The 25691-nt window shown below is 43.8% G+C and overlaps 1 protein-coding gene across 2 annotated transcripts; it reads right to left on the bottom strand.

Annotated features, from left to right (window-relative positions):
- Positions 1 to 20417, bottom strand: LOC100064310 (eukaryotic translation initiation factor 3 subunit C). Of its 2 annotated transcripts, none has more exons than XM_014730035.3 (21): positions 20230 to 20417; positions 19961 to 20096; positions 18742 to 18807; positions 18445 to 18634; positions 17681 to 17806; positions 17440 to 17494; positions 17203 to 17312; positions 16678 to 16805; positions 11172 to 11331; positions 10930 to 11033; positions 10328 to 10469; positions 10011 to 10136; positions 9782 to 9875; positions 8781 to 8971; positions 8320 to 8544; positions 3740 to 4103; positions 875 to 1034; positions 717 to 782; positions 540 to 627; positions 275 to 437; positions 1 to 178 (listed from the first exon to the last, which is right to left on the bottom strand). In XM_014730035.3, exons 2-21 carry the CDS (start codon positions 20059 to 20061, stop codon positions 96 to 98), a joined length of 2742 nt encoding a protein of 913 aa, XP_014585521.2. In that variant the 5' UTR covers positions 20062 to 20096; positions 20230 to 20417; the 3' UTR covers positions 1 to 95. The 2 variants fall into 2 exon arrangements, with proteins under 2 accessions (XP_014585521.2, XP_023471819.1); XM_023616051.2 differs by having other exon boundaries at positions 10930 to 11030; positions 20230 to 20368.
- Between the last annotated feature and the right edge of the window lie 5274 nt (positions 20418 to 25691).

Raw genomic sequence — 25691 nt, 5'->3', positions numbered from 1 at the left:
AACTGTAACAACTCAAAAGAGACCTTTAATAATTGGGGTGCAGTTTAGAACTTAAAGATTGAATGGTCTAGGCCATGGGGACAGAAGTGACGCAATCAGTAGGCTGTCTGAGACTGCTGCTGGCGGTAGCCACCCCGGCGCATGTACCCCTCGTTTTTGCGGTAGCCATCCTTCTGGTCTGCAAGAGAGCGATGGAAGGGGAGGGGGTGAATACCAGGGGAGAGGCAGTAAGGGGGCCAGAACCCTGGGGAACAGAGGGGATGGAACCACTTACCTCGGAAGTAGCCACCATAGGTACCCTGCTTGTGGTCAAACACCCGCTCATTATTTTCCACTAGGCTGCCTAGCTTCTCAGCTAGCTGCAGAGCCAGGTTCTGTTGGGCAGTGGGCTCGGTACGGTGCATCACTACTGTCTGCGTCGGCTGGTCTAGGGAGGCCTGAGAGGAGTGAGGCAGATGAGGGGACACAACACAAGTCAGATCCCTCTACTCCAAACTCTCCATGACTGCACCTGCCCATTTACCACCCCTGGCCCTTACCATCAACTCTTCATTAATGATCATCTTGCTGATGATGGAGTGCACAGTGGGCAGGTCCAGCTCAAACATGTCCGACAGTGTCTCCATGCTGGGGAGAAATAAGGCAGAGAGCAGGGAGCAGTCAGGATCCTCGAGCACGAAGCTGCAGCCCCTGTGCTTCCTCAGGGCTCATCCTACCTGATGGAGTCATAGACACTGCTGTAAGTGAAGAGGTATGTCCGCAGTGACTCTTCCTGGATCTTCCTGTGGGGAGGAGAGAGAAACGAGGGAGGAGCTTCAGGAATGGAGACCAACCAATCTTTTCTTCACCCACCAAGGCCTCCCTCTCTGCTCACCTAACCAGCATGGTTCGGACTTTGTCAGCCTCAGGGAAAAGGTCCCACACTTTGCCATTCATCTTCTCATTGATGATAAAACTGTGGCAGGTCTTCCAGTCACCCATCTTCATGGCCTTGGAGGCAGCAACCACATGTTCTCTCATTGACTCAGGGGGACCTGAAAGGTTGGGAATGAGGTAGGACCTAGGGAAACTTGGGACCAAGGTTCCTGCCCCCACGAACACTGTTCAAGGAGGAACACAAGCGAGGAGAGCAAACAACCAGACTGGAGACTCTCCCAGCTCTCCACTAAATAGTCATGTATCATACAAGTCATTTACTATCAGAATAAATCTATCTATATTTAGACTAAATCAGTCCCATAGATGTGCTTCAGGGGATTGGTGAACCCCTTAAAAATGGGGACAAATGGGGGGCCATCCCCGTGGCCAAGTGGTTAAGTTTGTGTGCTCCACTTCGGCGCCCAGGGTTTCCCCGGTTTGGATCCTGGGCACGGACATGGCACCACTCATCAAGCCATGCTGAGGTGGTATCCCACATAGAAAAGCCGGAAGGACCTACAACTAGAATATACAACTACGTACTGAGGGGCCTTTGGGGAAAAGAAGAAGGAGGAGGAAAAAAAAAGATCAGCAACACATGTTAGTTTAGGTGCCAATCTTTAAAAAAAAAAAAACGTTGACAAATTGCCATGTGGATCCTTACATTCGTTTTCCTAGGAAAAGGGTCCATTGCTTTCATCAGTTCTTGCAGGGTTTCTTGAACTAAAAAAAGTCTAACATCTCAACTGGAATAGTATTTATCCAACTTCATTCCTTCTTAAATCACTTTCGTGATCTTTGCCGTATCTATATGTCACAATGTTATTGGTTTGCTTTTCTTTAAAGCAGCTCACTCCTTTTCCTTAAAAAAATCTAGCGTCAAGGGCCGGCACCGTGGCCGAGTGGTTAAGTACACACGCTCCGCTTCAGCAGCCCAGGGTTTTGCTGGTTCAGATCCTGGGCGTGGACACAGCATCACTCACCAGGCCATGCTGAGGTGGCATCCCACATGCCACAACTAGAAGGACCCACAACTGAAAATACGCAACTATGTACTGGGGGGCTTTGGGGAGAAAAAGGAAAAATAAAATCTTAAAAAAAAAAAAATCTAGCTTCACTTTACCTCTGTGAAATCACAGGTTTGATGTGCTGATTATGGATTAGGTTCTCCAAATACCATCCTCAGACAAGCCAGGAAGGTAAGACATGGCAAACAAGAGCAACTAGAATTCAGGGTAGACAACAAAGAGCAAACGTCCTAAGACGAGAAATGGACGGCAAGTGCAGGGAAACATGAACATGGCAGACCTTAGGACAGGGAAGGCAAGCTCAAATGCACACACAGATCAGGCCCAAATAGAAACGTATGAACACAGCTGAGTAAAAGGAAAAGTATATACCCCTTTTGGATCAGCTTCCTTTTTGTCAACTTTGAAAGATGCAAAGTTAGAGGTTCAAAGAACACTTCTCTACAAACCAAACAGCAGCGCAGAGCTGAAATAGAAACTGGCTTTGGCTCCACTACAGGCAGTTAGAGAGAGACACAGGGACTGTGGTGAACCAGAGAGCCCTAAGAGATGCTGTAAATGAGGGTTTTCACTGGAAATTTTCCAATTAAAACAAAACAAAATAGGTGCCGGCACCGTGGCCGAGTGGTTAAGTTCACGCGCTCCACTTTGGTGGCCCAGGGTTTCACCAGTTCGGATCCTGGATGCAGACATGGCCCAGTCATCACAATGAGAAGGACTTGCAACTAGAATATACAGCTATGTACTGGGGGACTTTGGGGAGAAAAAGAAAATAAATAAAAAAATAAAACATTGGCAACAGATGTTAGCTCAGGTGTGAATCTTTAAAAAAAATTTTTTTTTCATTTTTAAAAAAACAACAAAATAAAGTATTACTACCTAAGCCAAATAAAATTTGCCTAAGGGGCACCTGCACTTTAGCATGACCACACACAACCAGTAGAGGACAAATCTGTAAGGGGATGTGGCTGTACACAGTAAGCTTGGCTCACTCACCAAGTCCTTCCATGCACCAACCTCACAGGAAAGGCACAATTCAAATTCCTTTTCCAGTGAAATCACAACTCACTCAATCCCTGGACTGAATGATCTGATCTTTCAGAAGTGATCAAAGGAGCCAATGTTAGATTCTTGAATGCTAAGGATCTAGCTCGTTTGGTTAAAAAAAATAACATGCGTGAAGAAGAAAAACAGTAAAAAAAAAAAAAAAAAAAGGTTAGAGAGGCAAATATTAACTGTTAAACCTGGGTAAGTCACTTAACTTATGTGCCTGTTTCCTAATCAGGAAAAACGGAGTAATAAGAGTACCTGCATCATAGGGTTATTACTAATGAAGATTAAATGAATTATTACTTATAAAACCCTTAAGAACAGTGCCAGCCAGGAAAAAAGTTCTATGTAAGTTTATATTAAAAAACATTGTTGGAGTCAGATCATGGAGAGTCTAACTCAGTGACTAAGGAGGCTGGACTTTACTCTGTCGGCCATGAAGAACTTCTGAAGGTGTTCGGGGTGTATAACATCATAGGTTTGGCAGAAAGATAATACAGACTGAAGGGGAGAACGACAGCAAGCAGGGATCTTAATTTGTAGGCTAAGACAATGTATCCTATGGTAACAGGCTACTGAGATTGCTGAGTAAAAAGGATGTCTTTAGGTTCTATATGGAGATGTCATGAAATCAAATGGAATCATCTCATAAGAATGTTATTCCTTTTAGATTCCCAACTCTTATGATCAAAAATAATCAAAGAATGAACCAAGTTTGCTGTACTACAGAGCCCCACACTCACCCAGCAATGGCTGTCGCTCGCCCACCCGCAGTTGGTGATGGAACTGCTTGCTGATCATGCGCCGGCGGGCATCACTCTCATGGGCGGCCATGTAGGGGATCTCCAGCAGCATGGCAGACACCAGATAAACACACTCCAGCAGCTCCAGGTTGATGTGCAGGTGGAACGGCACCTGCCGGCGCCGCTCTACCTTCTCCTGCTCCTGGTTGCGCTCCTGCAGGCTGCGCAGCAGCAGACCCTGGCCCAGAAGCTCCTTGGCTCGGCCACTCGACTGGATGTCTAGCAGGGCATTGTGAGCATCCTTGGTCAGGCCCTGGCGGAAGGCACAGATGCCCAGCTGCACCATGGTGCGGTTGTACAGGATCTGCGAGCAAAGGACAACACACTCAGAGGTGAGGGCCACAAAGCAAATCTTTCATTTATTCAACAAATATACATCAAGCACCTAATATATGCTGAGCACTAGGCTACAGCCTGGGACAGAGAACAAAAGAGACAAGCCCCTGCCCTTCCATGGAGCTTACATTCTAGGAACAGGGGTTTGGAGGACAAAATAACCACAATATGTAGGTGGTGATTCAGGCTAAGGAGAAAAATAAAGCAGAAGAGAGAGTTAGGAAGAGAGTTTGTGTGGTGCTGGTAGAGTGGGGAGCTCGTAATTTTACACAGGATAAGTAGAGAAGGCCTCTTTTTGAAGGGAATGTTTAAATAAAGACCTAATAGAAAAAGAGAGAGCAAGTCATGGTGGTATTCTGAGGAAGAGGCTTCCAGAAAAAATAGAAAAGCAAATTAAAGGCCCTATGGAAGAATCGTGCCAGGTGTAGTCCAGGAACAAGAAGTGTGACATGGCTAGAGCTGGGGAAAGATGTGCTCATCCACTGGAGGGTGCGCAAGCACACGGCTTCCTATGCCCTATTAAGGATTTGAAGATGGGAAACCATGGGAAGGTTGTGAGGAAATCGGTGACATAATCTGACTTAATTTAACATGGTTACTCTGGCTACTGTATTAAGGAGAGCCTGAAGGGATATGAGGGCAGACGCAGAGAGACCAGGAAGATGATGGTGGCTTAGACCAGACGGTAGCAGTGGAAGTAATATTAAGTGGTCAGATATGGATTTTGAACAGAAATGGCTGGAGAATCAGATATGGTATGTGAGAGAAAAATAAGAATTAAGGATGATTCCAAGGTTTCTGGCCTAAGCAAGTGAAAAGACAGACTCGCCACTAATTAAGACAAGGCAGACTATAGGTAGCACAGATTTCTGAGGGGAAAAAGACTAAATCTTTATTGACAATAACAAAAATACAGAAGTCACTATCAGTCATGAACACAGATGCAAAGAACCTTAGAAACTATTCACAAACTGATTCCAGCTATATATGAGATTATATCATGACCAAGAAAGCATGTATCTCCGGAATGAAAGGCTAGTATAAAAATCTAAAATCATGGTTATTTACCATATGAACAGAATAAAGGAGAGATAACTGTGCATCATTTCAGTAGATGCAGAAAAAGCTTTTTACAAAATCCAACCTCTATTTAGGACAAATTCTCAGCCAACCAGGATCAGAAGAGAACCGTCTCAATCTGAGAAAGGGTATCTACAAAAATACTACAGCTTAACATTATATTTAATGGGTGAAATGTTGACTGCTTCCCTGCTAAGACTGGGAACAAAGCAAGATGTCTGCTCTCATTACTTCCATTCAGCACTAAGTATAGGAGATTGGAGTCACTGTAATACAGCAAGAAATAAATAAAAAAGAAAGAAAAGTCACTAAGATTGATACAGTAAATAAACTGCAGCAGATGACATTTCAGTAGAAAATCTTAAGGAATCTATAAAATAAGTACTAGACCTAGTAATTGAATTAAGCAAAACAGCAGGATATAAGGCCAACATACAAAAATTAACTGTACTTTTAAATACTGGTAGTTAACTGGAAAATGAAATTTAAAAAACAATTGTGGGGCTGGCCCCATGGCCGAGTGGTTAAGTTTGTGTGCTCTGCTGGAGGCGGCTCAGTGTTTCGTTGGTTCAAATCCTGGGTGCGGACACGGCACTGCTCATCGAGCCACGCTGAGGCGGCGTCCCACATGCCACAACTAGAAGGACCCACAACGAAGAATATACAACTATGTACCGGGGGGCTTTGGGGAGAAAAAGGAAAAAATAAAATAAAATCTTTAAAAAAATAAATCAATAAATAAAATAAAATCTTTAAAAAACAATTGCATTGACAAAGGTATCAAAAATTGCATAATATTCAGGATTAAAATTTTAAAAGATGTGTAACATCTCTACAGTGAAAACCATAAAACATTGCAGAGAAACTGAAGATATTAAATGAAGAGAAAATGTGTAAGATCAAAAGGTTCAAGGGCTGGCTGGGTGGCGCAGTGGTTAAGTGTGCACATTCCACCTTGGTGGCCCAGGGTTCACTGGTTTGGATCCCAGGTGCAGATATGGCACCGCTTGGCAGGCCATGCTGTGGTAGGCATCCCACATATAAAGTGGAGGAAGACAGGCATGGATGTTCGCTCAGGGCCAGTCTTCCTCAGCAAAAAAGAGGAGGATTGGTGGCAGATGTTAGCTCAGGGCTAATCTTCTTCCCAAAAAAAGATCAAAAGGTTTAATGTTGTTAAGATGTTAATTCTCCCAAAACTGATTTACAGATTCAATATAATTTCAGCAGGTGTTTTTGTAGAAACTGACAGGCTGATTCTAAAATTTATGTGGAAATGCAAAGGTCACAGAATAGCCAGAGCATTCTTAAAAAAGAACAAAGTTGGAGGACTTACACTACTTAATTTCAAGACTTATTGTAAAGGCACAGCAATCAAGACAGTGTGGAACTAGCATAAGGATAGACAAAAAGATGAATGAATGGAACAGAAGAGAGAGCCCAGAAATACACGCATATTACAGGGTCATGTGATTTTTCAAAGGCATCAAAGCAAATACAATGGGGAAAGAATGTCTTTAACCCTGACTTCACACCACATGCAAAGTCATAGATCTAAATATGAAAGCTACAACCATTAAGAACTTTCAAAAATGGGCTGGCCATGAGTGGTTAAGTTCGTGCATTGTACACTCTGCTTCGGTGGCCCAGGGTTTCACCGGTTTGGATCCCTGGCACAGACATGGCACTGCTTACCAGGCCATGCTGAGGTGGGGTCCCACATAGCACAACCAGAGGCACTCACAACTATAATATACAACCGTATACTGGAGGTCTTTGGGGAGAAGGAAAAAAAAGAAGATTGGCAACAGTTGTTAGCTCAGGTGCCAATCTTTAAAAAAAAAAAAAAAAAGAACTTTCAAAAATATAAAAATAGAATATCTTCATGAATTGCAAGTAGGCAAAGGTTTCTTTTAGACAGAACCCAGGAAATAATAACCATAAAAGAAAAAATTGCTAAATTAAACTATACCAAAAGGCATGGTTAAGAAAACGAATAGGAAAACCAAAGACTGGAAGAAAATATTTGGAAAACATTTATCTGACAAAGGACTAGTAACCAGGATATATAAAGAATTTCTACAACTCAGTAATTTAAAAAATTAACACTCGAAGCTTTAAAAAAAAAACAAGGGCAAAAGCCGACTAGACATTTCATGAAAGAAGATATATAAACGGCCAATAAACATAAAAAAAGTAGTCAATTTCCCTAGTTATCAGAGAAATACAAACTAACACCACAATGAGATACCATTACACAACAACCAATATGGCTAAAGTTAAAAAGACCAACAATGTCAAATATTGACAAGGAGCACTCAGATGCTACTGGTAGGAGTGTAAAATGGTATAACCACTTTTGAGTTGATTATAAAACTAAACATACACCTACCCTATGATGCAGCAATTCCCACTCTCAATAACCCAAGAGAAAACATACATCCACACAAAGGCTTATACATAAGCTTTCACAGCACCTTCATTTATAAGAGCCCAAAATGGGAAATAGACCAGGTATCTAGCAAGAGGAAAAGAGATCAAGAATTTGCGATAAATTCATATAATGGAATAAAAAATAGGAGTGCTATTTAAAAACCACCACCAGACAGGTTCACAAAATGTTCTTCACACAAATATCTGTTTTAAACATACATCTGCAGGATCTACACTTAGACATAATATTCCTTCTATATGAGATGTCCTCACAATACTGCCACACACAAAATTAACTGTTCCACTGTTATGTCCCAACACATCACCCTGCATTTGGGTCCCTGTCTTTCCTCTCAGTCTAACAACTTCATCTTTTAAAATAACATGACCTCCTAAAGTTCGGAACCAGACACACATATAGTAGGTAAAACAAACGTTAGCTGAACCCAGATCTATATCCCAGATGACTCTAATGCTATTGGAACAGTACAAAATATGTTAACATGCAGGAGGATCAAAGAATGCTGACATTTGGGAAGGACCAAGTGTCTACTTACATCTGCGTAGCCAGATAGGTGGCTAATCTGGTTGAGCCACTTTACTCAAATAGAGGACCGGGCCTGGCCTAGTCTTCCCTTTGCCACCAGGGCCAGAGCACCTCCTTCCCACCCTACCTGTACTGGTGGGTCCGCGTGCTGAATGTTGTCTTGTAGATGGCTCATGAGCATGAGGTCACGGGCCTGGTACCAGCGGGAGTGCAGAGCATGATGGTAGATATGGCAGAGGATGGCACACGTGCGGATACGGTCTGTGCGGTCCTTGGCATAGATGTACTTGCACAGTCTCTCCATCAACACAGCTGAGTCCTCGCCCTCATTTTCTGCCTGGTCTTGCTCAGACTGGGAGGGGGTGTTGTTGGAGGAGGAGATATGGCAAAGATAATAGTTCTAAATGGCTCAGGCTCCAGCAATCAAAGATGAGACTCCATTCAGCCTCGGTCTAGTCCCTCCAAGTTCCCCTCCCTGCTCCATCTCAGAGTCCCCAGTGAAGAGGAGATTTGTCATCAAGTCCGGAAAGACTTGTAGGACAGACTGACACATCCCTCTCCCCTCTGACATGGCTGCAAAGCACTCACCTTTGAGGAGCCCTCAGGCGGGGTAAGCTGCCGCTGATGGGCCTTGTAATCAAATTTGTAGTAGGTGTGGAGGATGCGCCTCAAGTAGACACGACAGATCTCCTCAGTAGTGCCCTTCTCCTCCAAGTAGCGCTGCACGCGCTCAATGATGGCGCACACCTGTGCCTCATCCTTCAGGTGCTCCACATACTCTGGCAGAGAGAGCACCCACCCTCATCTCAGCCTGGTACCCAGGATTTCCCAATCATCTGTTGTCAGTCAATCAAGTAACCTGTTTTCTGTACCCATCAGAAAAGTTTACTTGCTGTGCCCTGAAAACACCATCCTCTTTCAGGACATGCCAAGCTCACTTTTGCTTCCTCCTGTCAGGTGCTCTCTTATGCTAATTCCTCCCCTAATGAACTCTTCCTCCTCATTTGGATCTTACCTCAAATCGCCCCCACCTAAAGACGATTTGTCAACCACTATGGAAAGCAGCCACCCCTCCAGTCACTCTTTATCACAGGTGCCCCATCTGAATTTCTAATTCCCACTTTACATGGTCTACAACCGCCTCATTTGTCTGTCGAAGTACCTTTCTCCAGCACCAAAATGTGAGCTCCATGAGCAAGAAGGCCTCCAGCTGCCTTGTTCATCACTATGCCCTTGACTCGATGGGCATTCACATTTTACTGAGTAGATGCCCTCTATTTTCCCCATCCCAATGCCTCTGATCCAATCTAAACAAGCCAAGTGTTTAGAAGCTATATCACAAGGGTCCTCAAAGTGCAGTCCCCAGACAGCATCACCTGGGAATGTGTTAGAAATGCACATTTTTGGGCCCCACCTAGACTTACTGAATCAGAAGCTATAGGACTGAGGCCCAGCATCCTCAGAGGCCCTCCAGTGTGAATGCTGGCATAAACAAGGGTTGGCTTTCCAAACACTCCGGTTTAGTATAATCTTTACTATTACTCGCTGTGCTTTTCCTCTCACTGACTCCCACATTTGCTCAGGCTCACCTTGAGAGTGAGGATCAGTATTCTGCATTATTTTGGTAAACTCTTCATCCATTCGTTCCACCAGAGTTAGGATACAGCCACGGACACGCAATGGCTAAAGAGGAAGGCAAAGGAAGAGTAAATACCTTAGCCCAGATCTCAGTCCCAAATTCAATCCTTCTGTCTCCAGTGAGTCTTCCCAAAGTAGACAACAAGCACCATCAATTAGCCATTAATTCCTCTTTTTTACCTGCTCAATATTATGCAGGTTCTCACTCTCTTCCAGAATGTTCTCTCCAACAAAGATGTTGGGGTTTGCAAACAGGATATCCATCAGCTCATTGATGCAGTCCAGGCACTTCTGCCACATCTCAGGCTGCCAAGAGATCAGACAGCAGTCAGAGGTGTAAAGGTGGAATAAGCAGATGCCTTCCAAGAGCCCCTTTACCAGGAATCCACAGGACCTTCAACCACTAAGACTGTTTCCACAGCCCTTGAATTTTAAGACATTAGGCACCTTCCCCTGACCCACCAACTCAGCCCTAGGATGCTCTTCATTGCCCTCACCTTCATGTATGTGGCCAGGTTGGGGTTGTAATCATAGAGAGAGGCGATGATATTGAACTTGATCTTGACGATTACACCCTCCCCAAGGTTGTTTTCAGAAGCAATCTGAACCAGCAGCTGCAGCAGCTCAATCTGGGCTGCACTGGAGGGGTACAGAACTGGGTGAGGCATCAGAGACAAATCAAAAAGCCTCATCCTGCCATACAGCATGCTCTCTTCAGACAAGCAAAGCAGCCTCACTCCCAATCGCCCTATCCTCACCACCCATCTACATACTTCTCCATCATAAGTGCCAAACAGAAACAGCAATAATGCTAACAATCTACCATCCTCTTCAGTCACTGAATAAATAAACAAGGTGAGCATAATTCTCATTTTACAGATGGGAAAACAGTCCCAAAAGGTTAACTGACCGGTTTAAGGTCAAAGGGACAGTAAAGAGCAGAAAATGGATTGGTATGTTCCAAATACACCATTCCTTCTACTGTAGTCACACAGAGGTCTTCCCCAAACAGCACTATTTCCCCTTCAACTGCCACCCTGTATCTTAGAGAAAAAGAGCTTTTCTCTGTAATCGCACAGCCCAGGCACACAAATCTTACCGATCAGTTCCCTTCTTGCCTCGCGCCTGTAAGATCTCATTCAGTTTCTTGATGACAACAGCATGGGTGATCTCAGTTCCCTTGGCAAACATTTTTGGCTTCTCCTAGGCAACAGACATCCTGTCATGGGCAGGCCAATAGGAATCCATTTTTGCCTTAACTTTTCTCCCAACCCCATCAGAAGGACACCTGTATGCTCTCCCAAACTGTTTCCCGATTCATTTTATTTCTAAAATCCTCACCTTAACGAGAGGTACTCCACCCCGGACCCTTTCCCACTCTCCGCCTTCATTGTCCTCCTCCTCCTCATCCAGGCGCTTAGATTTCCTATCATGCTTCTTCTTGGCTTTGTCCTCCCGTTTCTTCTCAGCTGCCTTCTTGTCCTCCTCTGTGGTGGGGGCCCTGCCAGGAGACAAGGGAGAATATGAAAGACCAATCCCCTCTCCACTTTTGAGCCTTCTTCCGCCCATCAACTTCCTCTTTTCCTCCACCAAGTCCTGGGTCCAAGTTACACTCTACAAGAATGACGTAGGGGCCAGCCCCGTGGCTGAGTGGTTAAGTTCCCACACTCTACTTCGGTGGCCCAGGGTTTTGCAGGTTCAGATCCTGGGTGCAGACACGGCACTGCTCATCAAGCCATGCTGAGACGGTGTCCCACATGCCACAACTAGAAGGACCCACAGCTAAAAATATACAACTATGTCCTAGGGGGCTTTGGGGAGAAAAAAAGAAAATAAAGTCTTAAAAAAAAAAAAAAAAAATGAATGACCTAGAGTCAACCATAACCATACCCTAAAGAAGGACCACTAAGCATTTGAATTTGTTGGACTACTTACCAAAGTCCGTCACCATATTACACCCACTAAGAAACTTATGAAGGGAAGAGTACGGTCTGGTCTAATAAGGTAGAGGTGCTAACCAGGTCACTGTAGGCACAGAAACAGCCCTCGCTGTTGCTCCACAGCTAACCTCTAAGGCTTTCCAGAGCATCCATAAGCCACATAGTTGTTCCTTGATACCAGCTGCTCTGCCCAGACTGACCTTTTTACCAGCCACCAACCAATCAGTTTAAAAATCAAAAAAAGAAAAAGGAAAAAAACTGCAAAAAACATTTATTGTTTCCAGATTCTCTGCTTCCCCCCCTTTTCTCTTCTAACAACTGATTAATCTAAATTCTGAGTTTAAAAAAGCACTTCTTCAATACAACAAAATGCTCCCACAAAAAAGTATAAGATCATTGACTGTCTCAAAGCAGTCTTAGGCCACATGACATCTGAAATCATCTCTAGATGATGTTTTTAATCACCTTTAATACTGACATAAGGAAACAGAAACCAAATGACAGAGACAAATTACTTCAAATTTTACATAGATATTGATGAAAAAATCTTTCCAGAAAAACTCAACAGACATCTGAATTACCTAGAATTATCATAAATCACCATTTTAACATTTACAAATAAATTTCACTTTAACAGCTTAAAAGGTCTAAATATGTTTTAGTAACAGTTTATAAATTTGCCTGGATTAAAATCTTCTCTTGCCAAAAGATTTATGCTGTAACTCCTAATAAAAGCATGTGCCCCCCCACCCCAATACTACCACAATACTCTCTAATGATAAAAATTCACTTTACAAATATGCAAAGTATGTTCATTAAACTGAAACTGCTTGGTCCACATCATCTCCAAAGCTCTGAGAAGATCAAAGGACCTAATGCTATTTCAAAATCAATGCTGTCTAAACTTCAAAACAACCTAATCTTCTTATGCCTGAAGTTTTACTCCCGGCCCTAAGGATATTGTGATTCACCCCTCAAAAGCACAATGAATTCGCACCCTATGAAATTCTAACGGAATAACCTAAGACTTGGCTTGACCTCTCTTCTATGACAGATTATACCTTGGTATGTTCACATCTTATTAGAAATTACCAGAAAACTAATATTTATGCTCAGTTATATATAGAACAGATGCAAGCTACCTTTCTAAAAGGACATCACCAGATGACCCTCTACGTAATATGTAGCTAAAAGACTGAGGATATTAAGAGACACCAAGAGGTGAGCCCTAAAACTACACCAAAAAGAACTACTCCATGTCCTCTTAGCCACAACTACTTACCTAGCCCCTTCATGAAGACATACACCTTTCAGAGGATCCTAACAACTTGAACATCCAATCCCACCACAGATCTATCCTGAGGTTCACTTAAAAAAAAAAGGGGGGGTTCCAGGAGTGGACAGCTATTAGAAGTAGACAGCGTCTCGTCACGATTCCATAGGTCAATCATGCTATCCGATGTAGACAACTTCCTCCAAACATCTTCGAGACAACAAACTTATATCTGTGTCTTCCTTCTCTTTCACTTCCGTGGAATTAATTATTTTTGCTTTTTTCTCCACTGCTAATCTTTTCAACCATTAAATAGTATCCAAGTTTCAAAATAAAAATCCTGGTTGCTCACATTTGATTAAGAGTCTGACAATGCTAACTTATCAGAAAGGGCCTAAGACACTGCATTTCATCAGTTTGTACTTCAGAATTTCTACTCCAACTACAAATTCAGAAACATGAATGTGTGATCTGTAACTTACTTTCAATGTGGTCCAAACAGCAAGTAAAATAATTTCAATATTTTAGCCCCAAAAATTCCTTAGCTAAAAATTAGCCCTAAACAAAACTGATCTCAAGTACTGGTCAATTGAGACTAAGTCTATGCAATAAATAACATCTTATTGTACCCAAACACGTATGTGGAAAAAGCAAACCAAGTAAGAAGAAAGCCACTTGATTAAAACTTCACTAAATTGATTCTTAGAAGACAGGTTCTAAACGTTTCTAATAATATCTGTGACTGTCCTCAGATTTTCTGCCCAAACCCGCTCTCCAATATCCAGGTGCTTTAATGTTGCTAGACAGCCTTATCCCACATCAAAAAGAGACTGAAGCTCTTGAGACTAAACCCATCCCTTTATGTGCTTGTTTTGATGAAAAGATGAAAGCTGAGAAATTCTGATGAGGGAAGGGGTATAGACTGGCTTAATATGGAGATGCGGAAAAACGATACTGGCAGATACTACAGAGATAGCCTGTCATGTTTCTAGAAAATTCATTAACCACTAAAGCTAATCCTGGCTGGCTTAGATAGCTAATGAGTTTACACAAAAAAACATGCAAACAAAATGCATCGTTCTCACAGTCTGGGATTTTCCTTCTCTCCTCATTCCTCTTTCTCTTATGTAAATTATTCTTTTGTCTTAGTTGGAAATCAATCCTAAATAATGGTCAGCCTTATACAAGTTAAATAGTATCTCTGAATTATTCTTTGACACTACAAAGCCACACTCTCAGTATCAAAAAGACCTTTGAGGAGTCCATGGTTAACTCAACCTGTGATACTTGAAATCTGAACTGAATCTAATTTTAGGGGTTTTTTTGGGCTAAGTATACAAAGTAAAATTTCATAGGTTAAAAAAAATCTCAAGGGTAATCTCTAAAAGAATAGCGTGTAACTCCCAAACCAGTAGAGGAAACAAACTGAGTAAGATGAAAAAAGAATACAATCTAGAAATGGCAAAACAAGAAAAAGAGTGTGAGAAATGAAACAGAAGACAAGATTAATCTCTTGAGTGACAGGAACATCTTCTGTTCCAATGAGGCAATTGTTGACAGGCCCTTAGATAGCTTTCAGGATAGGGGCTGGATGCCAGAAAGACTAAGGCATAATTACAGGGTTAGAACTTTCAGCTCCACCCGATGACCACTGGGGAAGGGAAGAGGGGCTGGAGACTGAGTTAACCATCAATGGACAATGATTCCATCGATCATGCCTAGGTAAAGAAACCTCCATAAAAAACCCTAAATGACAAGGTTTGGAGAGTTTCTGGGTTGGTGAAAACATCAAGGTGCGGGGAGGGTGGCGCACCCAGAGAGGCATGGAAGCTCAGGCCCCTTCTCCCATACCCTGCCCTATGCATCTTTTCCATTTGGCTGTTCCTGAGTTGCACCCTTTATAATAAACTGGTACAGTAAGTAACGTCGTTTCCTGAGTTCTGTGAGTGGTTCTAATAAATTATTGAACCTGAGGAGGGGGTTGTGGGAACTCCAAGTTTATAGCTGGTTGGTCCATTGGGAGTTACAGGTGCCAAACTTGGGACTTGCAACTGGTGTCTGAGGTGGGGGTAGTCTAGTGGGACAGAGCCCTTAACCTGTGGGGTCTGCACTATGGGTAGTGTCAGAACTGAACTGAACTGCTGAACACCCAGTTGGTACCCAGAGAGCTGAAGAATTGATTGGTGTGAGGAAAAAAAACCACACACAGTGTCAGAAGTGTTCTAAGTAAAAACAAATCAGATATGCAATCCTGTCCGGACTTGACCACAGTGCTCCCCAGAACAGAGTGAAAAATACTTCTCAACAAAATGCCTATGCTTAGACCTCTCTAGAGTCAGGGAACTCCCTACCTCCTGAAGCAGCATAACTCCCAACTTTTTTTTGGTGAGGAAGATTCGCCCTGAGCTAACATCTGTTGCCAATCTTCCTCTACTGTGTAGGTGGGATACCTCCAGAGCATGGCTGACGAGTGGAGCAGGTCCACACTGGAGATCCAAACCCACAAACCCGGGCCACCAAAGCAAGGTGTGCATTCAGAACTTCAACCACTTGGCCACAGGGCCGGCCCCAGTGTAACTCCAACTTTTGAAACCAGGAAAGCAACCAAAAAAGCAAAAGAGCAGCAATGGTTCTGCCCATGAAAAGAGTACTGTTTATCAGAGCTTTTCATTTGACTCCTGTGCAATACATAGGAGCAGGTATCACTTTGACTTCAAAAGAGGAAACTGAGGGTCAGCCTGGTGGTGAAGCAGTTAAGTTTGCACACTCCGCTTTGGGGGCCTGGGATTCACCGGTTTGGATCCCGGGTGTTGACCTATGCACCACCTATCAAGCCATGCTGTGGCAGGCGTCCCACATATAAAGCAGAGGAAGATGGGCACAGATGTTAGCTCAAGGCCAGTCTTCCTCAGCAAAAAGAGGAGGATTGGTGGCAGATGTTAGCTCAGGGCTGATCTTCCTCTAAAAGAAAAAAAACTAAAAAAAAAAAAAAAAAAAAAAAAGAGGAAACGCAGACCTAAGAAGGCACAGTAACTTACCCAAAGTTGACAGCTACTAAAAGACTAAGGGCTAGGACCAGAATCCAAATCAGAATCTTCACCCATTCAGTGCCTGTCCTGGTAAAGTTCAGAAAGGCTTGCTGCAGTCTATATGCAATATTCTAACAAGTTCTTGGGAAGGGTGACAAGAGTAGCAATTATCACTGAGAGCTCACCACACGCCAGTCCTGGGCTGAACCACTTTCGTGTATCACCTCCCATCTTGCAGTTATCCTCAGAGGTAGAGTCAAATACTACCCCATTTTACAGATGAGAAAACTGAAGACTGGAAAGCTTAAGGAGCTTGTCCAATATCAACTAACTGGTGGCAAAGTGAGACTTACACACAGTCCATGTGCAGTGAGTAATGACATGGTTAAATACTGGGACTCTCAAGCCTTCAAATCCCATTGTCAGGACTCATGAGCTTTGTGTGACCACAGCCAACTAACATACTTGACTCTGAAATGCCTCTGTGCAAAGGGAGCAGTTGGCATCTATGATCTAAAAGCACTGCATGTAAGAACCAACAACCTTCAAGATGATTAAAGGCATCCTACCCTTCCCACTGTAGCCCAAGATACCACCACTTTTACTTTTTAAGGAATCTTGAAGCCAGCACGGTCTGTTTCCCTTCTTCCTCCTCTGAGTCTGAACCAGAAGATGTGGAGCCTGTGTCCCAGTCTTCATCGTCTTCTGAATCTTCTGAGTCCTCATCTTCATCCTGAGAGGAAAAAAGAGGATTAGCAGGAAGGAGATGGAGACACTGACTGGTCTTCCTGCTCTCCCTGCTGACACATGTTCCAGGGATTTTCAGGAGCAAACAAGTGGTTATTCACGGAATCAGGATATTAAGAGCTGAACTGAACCACCAAGACCCCGAGAGAAGTGGTGACTTGCCCTAGGGACACACAGCTCCCCAGGGGCAGAGCTGGGCCCAAAATCTAGCTGTCTAGATTCCAGTTTGCTCAGTGCTCTGATCTAAGAGGAAGGCTCTTCTCAAACCAGGCTCTGCTAAAATGAATCCCTCCTAACCCCAGAGTTCTGAGACTCCTCTCCTCAGGAACCCAAGAATGATCTGCAGCAGACAAACCACCCCTTAGTGTAACTCTGGCTCCTACCTCCATCTTTTTGAGGAACTTTCGACTCTCCCCAGAAGGAACTTCTGATTTCTTCTTCAGGAAAGTTGCAGCACTGACTCCATCCTCATCCTCATCCTCATCTGAAGAGCCTGGTGGCAAAGAGGAGGGAAAACAGCTAGACGGAGAGCAAGGCTGAAGGGCAACCAAGAAACCATGCTAAGGGAACCCCTAACTATGGACCCTCTAACCATTCCCAACAAGGGTCTCCTCTCTCACCTTCCGAATCCTCCTCATTCTTCTCAGCATCTTCATCTGCAGACTGCTCAGGGTTCTTAACAGCGAAGTGAGAGAAAAATTAAGAATGCCTAACAACCACCACCCCACCCTATCCCTCCACCCCTAAGAGTTTTGTCATGATTCCTTCTCCAGGCACACCTCCCATTTGCACAAGCTTTTTTGTCTCAGTCACAGGGTCACTGTTCCCACAGTTTGAAAAGTCTGCCTCTAGCATCCCCACCTGTTTGTAATTTGTAATATGAGACTCAAAATCTCGGTTGTATTTTCGGATCTTCTGGCGCAGGGTGCTCAGGGCCTTGGCATTGTTCTTGTTCATCTTCTTCTTGCCTTCCTTATCTTCCCATAGCTAAAGAAAGGAGAGGAAGAAAGGGAAATCAAGGATCTGATACTAAGTAATATTTCTTAAACTTCAGGCTTCACCACCAGTTTTTTAAATCTTACTATCTGTATACCAGCTGTACTGCTTACTAACTATATCTGTTATTTTTTAAAGATCTTTTATGTATTGGGGCCGGCCCTGTGGCCAAGTGGTTAAGTTTGCACGCTCTGCTTCAGCGGCCCAGGATTTTGCCAGTTCGGATCCTGGGCGTGGACATGGCACTGCTCATCAAGCCATGCCGAGGCAGCATCCCACATGCCACAACTAGAAGGACCGACAACTAAAAATACACAACTATGTACCGGGGGGCTTCGGGGAGAAAAAAGGAAATAAAATCTTTAAAAAAAATAATTAAAAAAAGATCTTTTAGGTATCACCACCAAAAGTCCAAAACTACAAATAAGATGTAACATAAGAACAAAATACACTTAAAATTCTTAGTCCAAAAAAGGACTCTCTCCTTGCTTCATCCTATTTCTTATATTCTAGAAACACTGTATACACAGCAAACAACCCAGAGGGGACATGATCCTGGAAGTAGGTTAAGGGCAGGCCCCAGGTCCACAATCCCCTCCTAGATGCCCCCTCACCCAAAGGAATCACACCTCATTAAGATAGTCTTCTAGGTCAGCCAAGATGCGGATATAGAATCGTGGGACCCCTTCCTTGTCCACAATGCTCTTCGCCTTCCCATATGCTTTTCCCAGCAGCTCAAACTCTTCCAGGCACTTGGTGACATCCCGAATCTTCATGGCATTACGGATGGTCCGGATAAGGTTGGTAAGCTCTTCAAACCTGGGTTGGGAACCCAATACCACGTTGGACATGCCCACCATAATCAACCAGAACACCCACCACTGTTCCAGAGACTCCCTACCACGCAGCCTCCCCATGGTCCTCACCTCTTGTCCTTGGCACTTCGGACAACTCTCTTGGTATCTTCTTCATCCTCACTCAGCAACAATGGCCTATTTGGAAGGAACAGAAACCAATAACCTTCCTTCTTAGTTCCAGTCTTTCCAAGTGATCTCTATTTGTCTTCTCACATGAGGCAGGTAGCACAGAGAAATATGACTGTCTCCATACTCTCAGAAATAAACAAAGGTGCTTATTTACTTTGTCAGAAAACTACTTAAAGACACAAGTTACTAAGAAGTACTGAAAAAAGTTGACAAAGAGGATACTTCAGCTACAACCAATGGAAAAAGCACCAAGAAGGTGGTACCTGAACTAGGTCCTAGAAAGCAATGTTTCCCAGGGGTTGAGAGGCCAAGGGCAAGGAAAAAGTCTCAATGGCTTTAACACCTCCATTGCTAATTTTTTTTTTTTTTTTTGATGAAAGACCAGACCACAGACAGCCCTCGCTGGCAACAATGTCTCTACTCTTTTCTTTCCACTTTATTAATTTTTCCACTTATTTTATGGCAAACGATGTTGGCTTCCCACTTGTGGCAGTGGTATGAAATCATACGATATGAATTTATACGAGTGTATGCGTGTGGGTATACGTATTTTTAAACAGTAGCACAGGCATGTGACAAAAATAATGATGGCATATGTATGACAGAAATTTGAGAAACAACATTCCACTGTTTCAAAGGGTGAAAAGAAATTCAATTTGAGGAGACAGAGAAAGGATATTTAAGCGGAGGTAAACAACAGAAGTTTAAGAACGTGCCGGCAGCACCAGGTGGCTGGGCTTCAGAGCCACATCAAGGAGCTCCCAGACAGCAAGAGAGCATTGTGGATTTCTTTTTGCGAGCAGCGAGGAGCCACTGAGGAGTTCTTGGTGCTAAGAGTAACTGCGACTTTTGGAGTCTGATGCCGAGCGGAGGAGGGAAGAGCGAGGTGGGACTGAGACTGTCGATATAGAGGCCAGTTAGGAAGCTGACGCAAGAGATCCAGCCAGCAGGAAACCCCTTGTCCCTTGTTCCCACACTCACAGCACCCCAAGCTTTAAGGTTGTCGCTCCAACCCTGCTGCGGCCCCTTAAACTCTCCACACGCTCAGCGCCGGCTCTCGCCGCGCCTACCTCACTCCCCTCCCCCACGCACGGCCCCCCACAGCCCGCCGAACCCCGCACGCCGGGAGTGGGCACCGCGACGCACGCCCCGCGCTCACTGTTTGCCGTAGTTACCCCCGACGGGTTTGGTGACGAGCTCTTCCCCGGACAGGGACGACTCGGACTCGCTGTCCGAACCGGTGGTGAAAAACCGCGACATGGCGACGGCGCCGAGGGCGGCGGGTGCGGCTGGACCTACGGGAAAACCGGAGTCACGGCCCACGAGTCGAGTCCTGCACCGCCACCACTCGACCCTCGCCCCTCACCGTCCCTGCCCATGCTCCGACCCGAAACCCCGCCTGAAGCACGAGGCCCAAGAAACACGCACCAGCTGACTTCGCGTGTCACTCCGCGGAGCCGAAGCGGAGCCGAAACGGCGGAAACGCGGACAGGAGAAGGCGGGACGCTTGCGTCACTTCCAGGAAGCGCTGACGAATATACCGGGCGACTACACTCCCAGAGGCCTTCGCGTCACGCGCCGGGTGGGCCCGCGTCTGACGTAACCTTGGCAGGAAGGAGCGTGCTTTGGTAATCCCCATCCCAGCCAGCTCTGCGGTCATGTTTTCATACTCACAGATGCCCAGCCTCACCCCTCTCCTGCGGAATCAGAATCTCAAGGCTAGAAGTTTCGTTTTATAGAGCACCGACGTGATGTTGATGAACTTCAAGGTTTTGGAGCTAGGCTTAAAGCAAACTCGGAATCAGACTGGATTCAAATCCCAGCTCTACCACTTACTAGTTTGTGAATTTAGGCAAATTCTTATCCTCTCCGTGATTCAGTCTCCTCAAGCTATAAAATAAGGGCAATAATAGCATCTGCTTCATAGCGTATTATGAGAATTAAATGACTTAGTATATATGAAGTATTTAGGACGGTGACTTGTACAAAATCAAGTAATTGTCAATGAATAAGAGGCGTAAACTGTGGGAGAAGCAAAAAGTTTGGGGACTCAAGAATTGCAATTCACAATTCAGAATTGTGAAGCACAGAATTGTGAAGAATTGCAAGCACAGATTCAGGTAGAAAAACAGTGTCCCACTAGGGAGTAAAAGGGGCTTTTAAAGGCAAAGGAGGGAGCTCGTATTACAAAGAATTTTAATTAGAGGCAGAGAGTTAGTGGCTAAACATTGACTTGATTTTTTTTTTAAGATTTTCTTTTTCCTTTTTCTCTCAACCTCCCTCACTCCCCCGACATAGCTGTGTATTTTTAGTTGTGGGCCCTTCTAGTTGTAGCATGTGGGATGCTGCCTCAGCATGGCTGATGAGCAGCGCCACGTCCGTGCTCAGGACTGAACTGGGAAAATCCTGGGCCGCGGAAGCAGGGCGTGCAAAAGCCACTCAGCCATGGCTGGCCCCTGATTGACTTGATTCTACCTTCAGAAAGTCCACACTCCTCAGTCTTTGTGATCAGGATGTCCATTCTCCTGTTAACTTCTCAAACAATTGCCTGTAAAACAATTGACATTTTGGCCCAGTCCAAAGTTCAAAACAGCAAGGCAGTTTCTCTGGAAAGGCAGCTCTGACTCCATTTAAAATGGCCCCATTATAGTCAATTTTGACATAACAAATATTAGCTGGTATTCATTTATTATTCCACAAATACTTATTTACTGAGTATTTATTGTGAACAGTGTCCTAGTGAACTAAACAGGAAAGGTCCCTGATTTCACAAAGAACTGACATTCTAGTGGAGTGGCATAATTAACAAGTAAACAAATAAAAGGTCATTCCAGGGGGTCTGGCCCTGTGGCCAAGGGGTTAAGTTCCCGACTCCACTTGGGTGGCCCAGGGTTTTCCCAGTTTGGATCCTGGGTGTGGACATGGCACTGCTCATCAAGCCATGCTGAGGTGGCATCCCACATGCCACAACTAGAAGGACCCACAACTAAAAATACACAACTATGTACTGGGGGGCTTTGGGAGAAAAAGGGAAAAGAAAATCTTAAAAAAAAAAAAAAAGAAAGATCATTCCAGATAGTAATAAGCACCATAAAAAATATTAATGTAGGGGCCAGCCAGGTGGTGCAGCGGTTAAGTTCGCACATTCCACTTCTCGGCGGCCCGGGGTTCACCGGTTCGGATCCTGGGTGCAGACATGGCACTGCTTGGCAAACCATGTTGTGGAAGGTGTCCCACATATAAAGTAGAGAAAGATGGGCACGGATGTTAGCTCAGGGCCAGGCTTCCTCAGCAAAAAAAAAGAGGAGGACTGGCAGTAGTTAGCTCAGGGCTAATCTTTCTCAATAAATAAAAAAATTAATGTGAATGGTTAGACAGGAAGATCATTTTGGATAGGAAGGTCAGGGCCTCTCTGAAGAGGTGACATTTGAGCTGAGATCCAAATGACAGAAGGAGGGAGCCATACAGAGAAGGTCATCTAGGGAAAGAATATTCTCATGTCTTCTAGGGGAAGGGGGCAGCAAGTGAAAAGGCCTTCAGGCAGAAATGAGGTTGGCCAGGTTCTAGGAATAAAGAGGCGATTGTGCTAGTAGCAAAGTAAGGCATTAATAGTTTAGAAGTAGGCAATACTAGATTCATGTAGGCCCCTGTACTTCTGTGGATTTAAATCCAGGTAGGTTGGAGAAGCATTCAGCAAGGATTTTAGTAGCACAGGGACTGTTTTACATTTTTAAAAGTGGTTTCATTCATTCAACATTTGCTGCATGTCTGGCCTTGTTTAGCATTTGGAGGCACAATGCTCCCTGGAAAGAAAACTGGGAATTAGCAGATTAAGGGGAAAAAAGAAGGCCACTTTAGGTAGAGGAAACAGTACGAACAAAATCCTGGAGAGAGAAAAACTCAGAGCACTTTCAGTGGCTGGTATATTGAGGTTGGACTGTAGTAGTGCCTCTCCACACATCCTGGCCTGTCACCTCTGTTCTCCTTCCTCCCTCCCCCCTTCTCCTCTCTGTCTCTCTCTCTCCTTTGCTCTCTCCCTTCTTCTCTCCCCACAGATCCACTCGATTCTGACATCAACCTCTTAACCGCCCCAAACAGAAATGGAATGCACTGAAATTGCCAGCAGAGCCTGAGGTAAAGGGTAAAGGAGGCTGAGTAAGAGGAAGATCAATGTCACTACAGATGAAATGCAAATTCACACTAAAGTAAAGCTACTGATTTTAGAGTGGTTTCCCGCTACTCCCAAGACCCTCATCATTTGCAAAGGAAAATCATAACAAACTCTATTTTTCACTAATCCTTTACTAAGTCATTATGAAAATTTTCAATTTAACAAGGAGGGGGCTTTTTTTTTTATTAAGGTTATGAAAGTTAACATCCTTGTGAAATTACAGTTGTACATCATTATTAGTCATGTTGTAGGTACACCATTTCACCCCTAGTGCCCTCCCCCCACCCCCCTTTCCCCTGGCAACCACCGATCAGTTCTCTTTGTCCATATGTTAACTACCACCTATGAGTGGAGTCATACAGAGTTCGTCTTTCTCTGTCTGGCTTATTTCACTCAACATAATACTCTCAAGGTCTATCCATGTTGTTGTGAATGGGACGACTTTGTCCTTTTTTATGGCTGAGTAGTATTCCATTGTATATATATACCACATCTTCCTTATCCAATCATCAGTTGCTGGGCACTTAGGTTGGTTCCATGACTTGGCTATTGTGAATAATGCTGCGATGAACATAGGGGTGCATGGAACTTTTGGAATTGCTGATTTCAGGTTCTTAGGATAGATACCCAGTAGTGGGATGTCTGGGTCATAAGGTATTTCTATTCTTAACTTTTTGAGGAATCTCCATACTGTTTTCCATAGTGGTTGCACCAGTTTGCATTCCCACCAACAGTGTATGAGGGTTCCCTTTTCTCCACAGCCTCTCCAACATTTGTCACTCTTGGTTTTGGATATTTTTGCCATTCTAACAGGTGTAAGGTGATATCTTAGTGTAGTTTTGATTTGCATTTCCCTGATGATTAGTGATGATGAGCATCTTTTCATGTGTCTATTGGCCATCCGTATATCTTCTTTGGAGAAATGTCTGTTCATGTCCCCTGCCCATTTTGTAATTGGGTTGTTTGATTTTTTATTGTTGAGTTGTGTGAGTTCTTTGTATATTATGGAGATTAACCCTTTGTCAGATAAATAACTTCTGAATATTTTTTCCCAGTTAGTGGGCTGTTTTTTTGTTTCAATCCTGTTTTCCCTTGCCTTGAAGAAGCTCTTTAGTCTGATGAAGTCCCATTTGTTTATTCTTTCTATTTTTTCCCTCATGTGTGGGGTTATGGCGTCCGAAAAGATTCTTTTGAAGCTGATGTCAAAGAGTGTACTGCTGATATTCAAGGAGGGGGCTTTTTAAGTAAACTTTTATTGAAGTGTAGCATAGATTCAGATGGGTGTCAGATCATAAGTGCACAGCTTGATGAGTTTTCACAAAGCCAGCAGTGCCCACATCAAGAAACAGAACATGACCAGACCATCCCCCCAAGCTCCCTTCTCATCTCCCCCTCCAATCACTACCCAGCAGGCTCTTAAATCCTGAAATATTTCAAACAGGGACGAGAATAAAGACTATTCTAATTAACATCTATGTACCCACAATCCACCCAGCATTGTCAAAACTTAATATGATACCACATGCCACATTAGCTTTGGCGCTTTTTTTTTTTTTAAGAAAAATTACAAATACACTTGGGTCTTCCTAGGTAAATGGAGGTCTTAATGAACAAGGTTCACTGTACATCTACAAGTATCTTTAAAGCACCTAGCACGTGCCAGGCCTTTTCACATGATGAGCTCTCTTTATTTTAAAATAATACGTGTACATGATTACAAAACGTAAATGATTCAAAAGAATATACACAGGAGGGGCTGGCCTGGGGGCGCAGCAGTTAAGTGCGCATGTTCTGCCTCAGCAGCCCAGGTTCACCAGTTCAGATCCCAGGTGCGGACATGGCACCACTTGGCAAAAAGCCACGTTGTGGTAGGAGTCCCACGTATAAAGTAGAGGAAGATGGGCACGGATGTTAGCTCAGGGCCAGTCTTCCTCAGCAAAAAGAGGAGGATTGGCAGTAGTTAGCTCAGGGCTAATCTTCCTTGGAAAAAAACATATATATATATACACGGGAAAAAAATCTCCTTCCCACCCCTGACCTCCAGTTTCTCAGCTTCTCTCTCCAGAGACAAACACAATTATCAGTTTACAGTATAATATTCCAGATGTCTCTCTCTACGTAGATATAGATACATAAAAGGATATAGATACATGTGTGTATGTGTATAGATAAGGACTATATAGATAAGGACATATATATAGATAGATACCTGATATCAGATACTGTATATATAAATATCCAATAGCTAGCTAGCTGACTAGATATCTATCTGTATATCTTTATCTATATAATCCTTATATAAACATACACACACGTATCTATATCCTTTTATGTATCTATGTTTATACATGTAGAAAGACAGATTGATAAATCTACCAATATCTATCTATTTATCTAGCTAGCTATAGAGATAAAATATATATATATCCCCACCCTTTTTCTTTTTGTTGTTGTTTTTCTTTTTCTTTTTCTTTTCTTTGAGGAATATTAGCCCTGAGCTAACTACTGCCAATCCTCCTCTCTTTGCTGAGGAAGACTGGCCCTGAGCTAACATCCGTGCCCATCTTCCTCTACTTTATATGTGGGACGCCTACCACAGGATGGATTTTGCCAAGTGGTGCCATGTCCGCACCCGGGATCCAAACCCACGAACCCCGAGCCACCGAGAACTGGAACGTGTGAACTTAACCGCTGCACCACCGGCCCGGCCCCCTCACCC

This window comes from Equus caballus, chromosome 13, assembly GCF_041296265.1.
Source record: "Equus caballus isolate H_3958 breed thoroughbred chromosome 13, TB-T2T, whole genome shotgun sequence".
In the NCBI taxonomy this organism is placed as follows: domain Eukaryota; kingdom Metazoa; phylum Chordata; class Mammalia; order Perissodactyla; family Equidae; genus Equus; species Equus caballus.
This window is presented reverse-complemented; position numbering and strand designations above follow the sequence as displayed.

What these genes read in the sequence shown, in the direction of transcription:
- LOC100064310 (XM_014730035.3), bottom strand. Translation starts at nt 20,061, where the DNA reads ATGTCGCGGTTTTTCACCACCGGTTCGGACAGCGAGTCCGAGTCGTCC. An exon ending in ACGCGGACCCACCAGTACAG is followed by an intron (nt 4,104 to 8,319) that starts GTAGGGTGGGAA and finishes CTTTGCTCGCAG; the next exon opens with ATCCTGTACAACCGCACCAT. An exon ending in AGTGTCTATGACTCCATCAG is followed by an intron (nt 628 to 716) that starts GTAGGATGAGCC and finishes ATTTCTCCCCAG; the next exon opens with CATGGAGACACTGTCGGACA.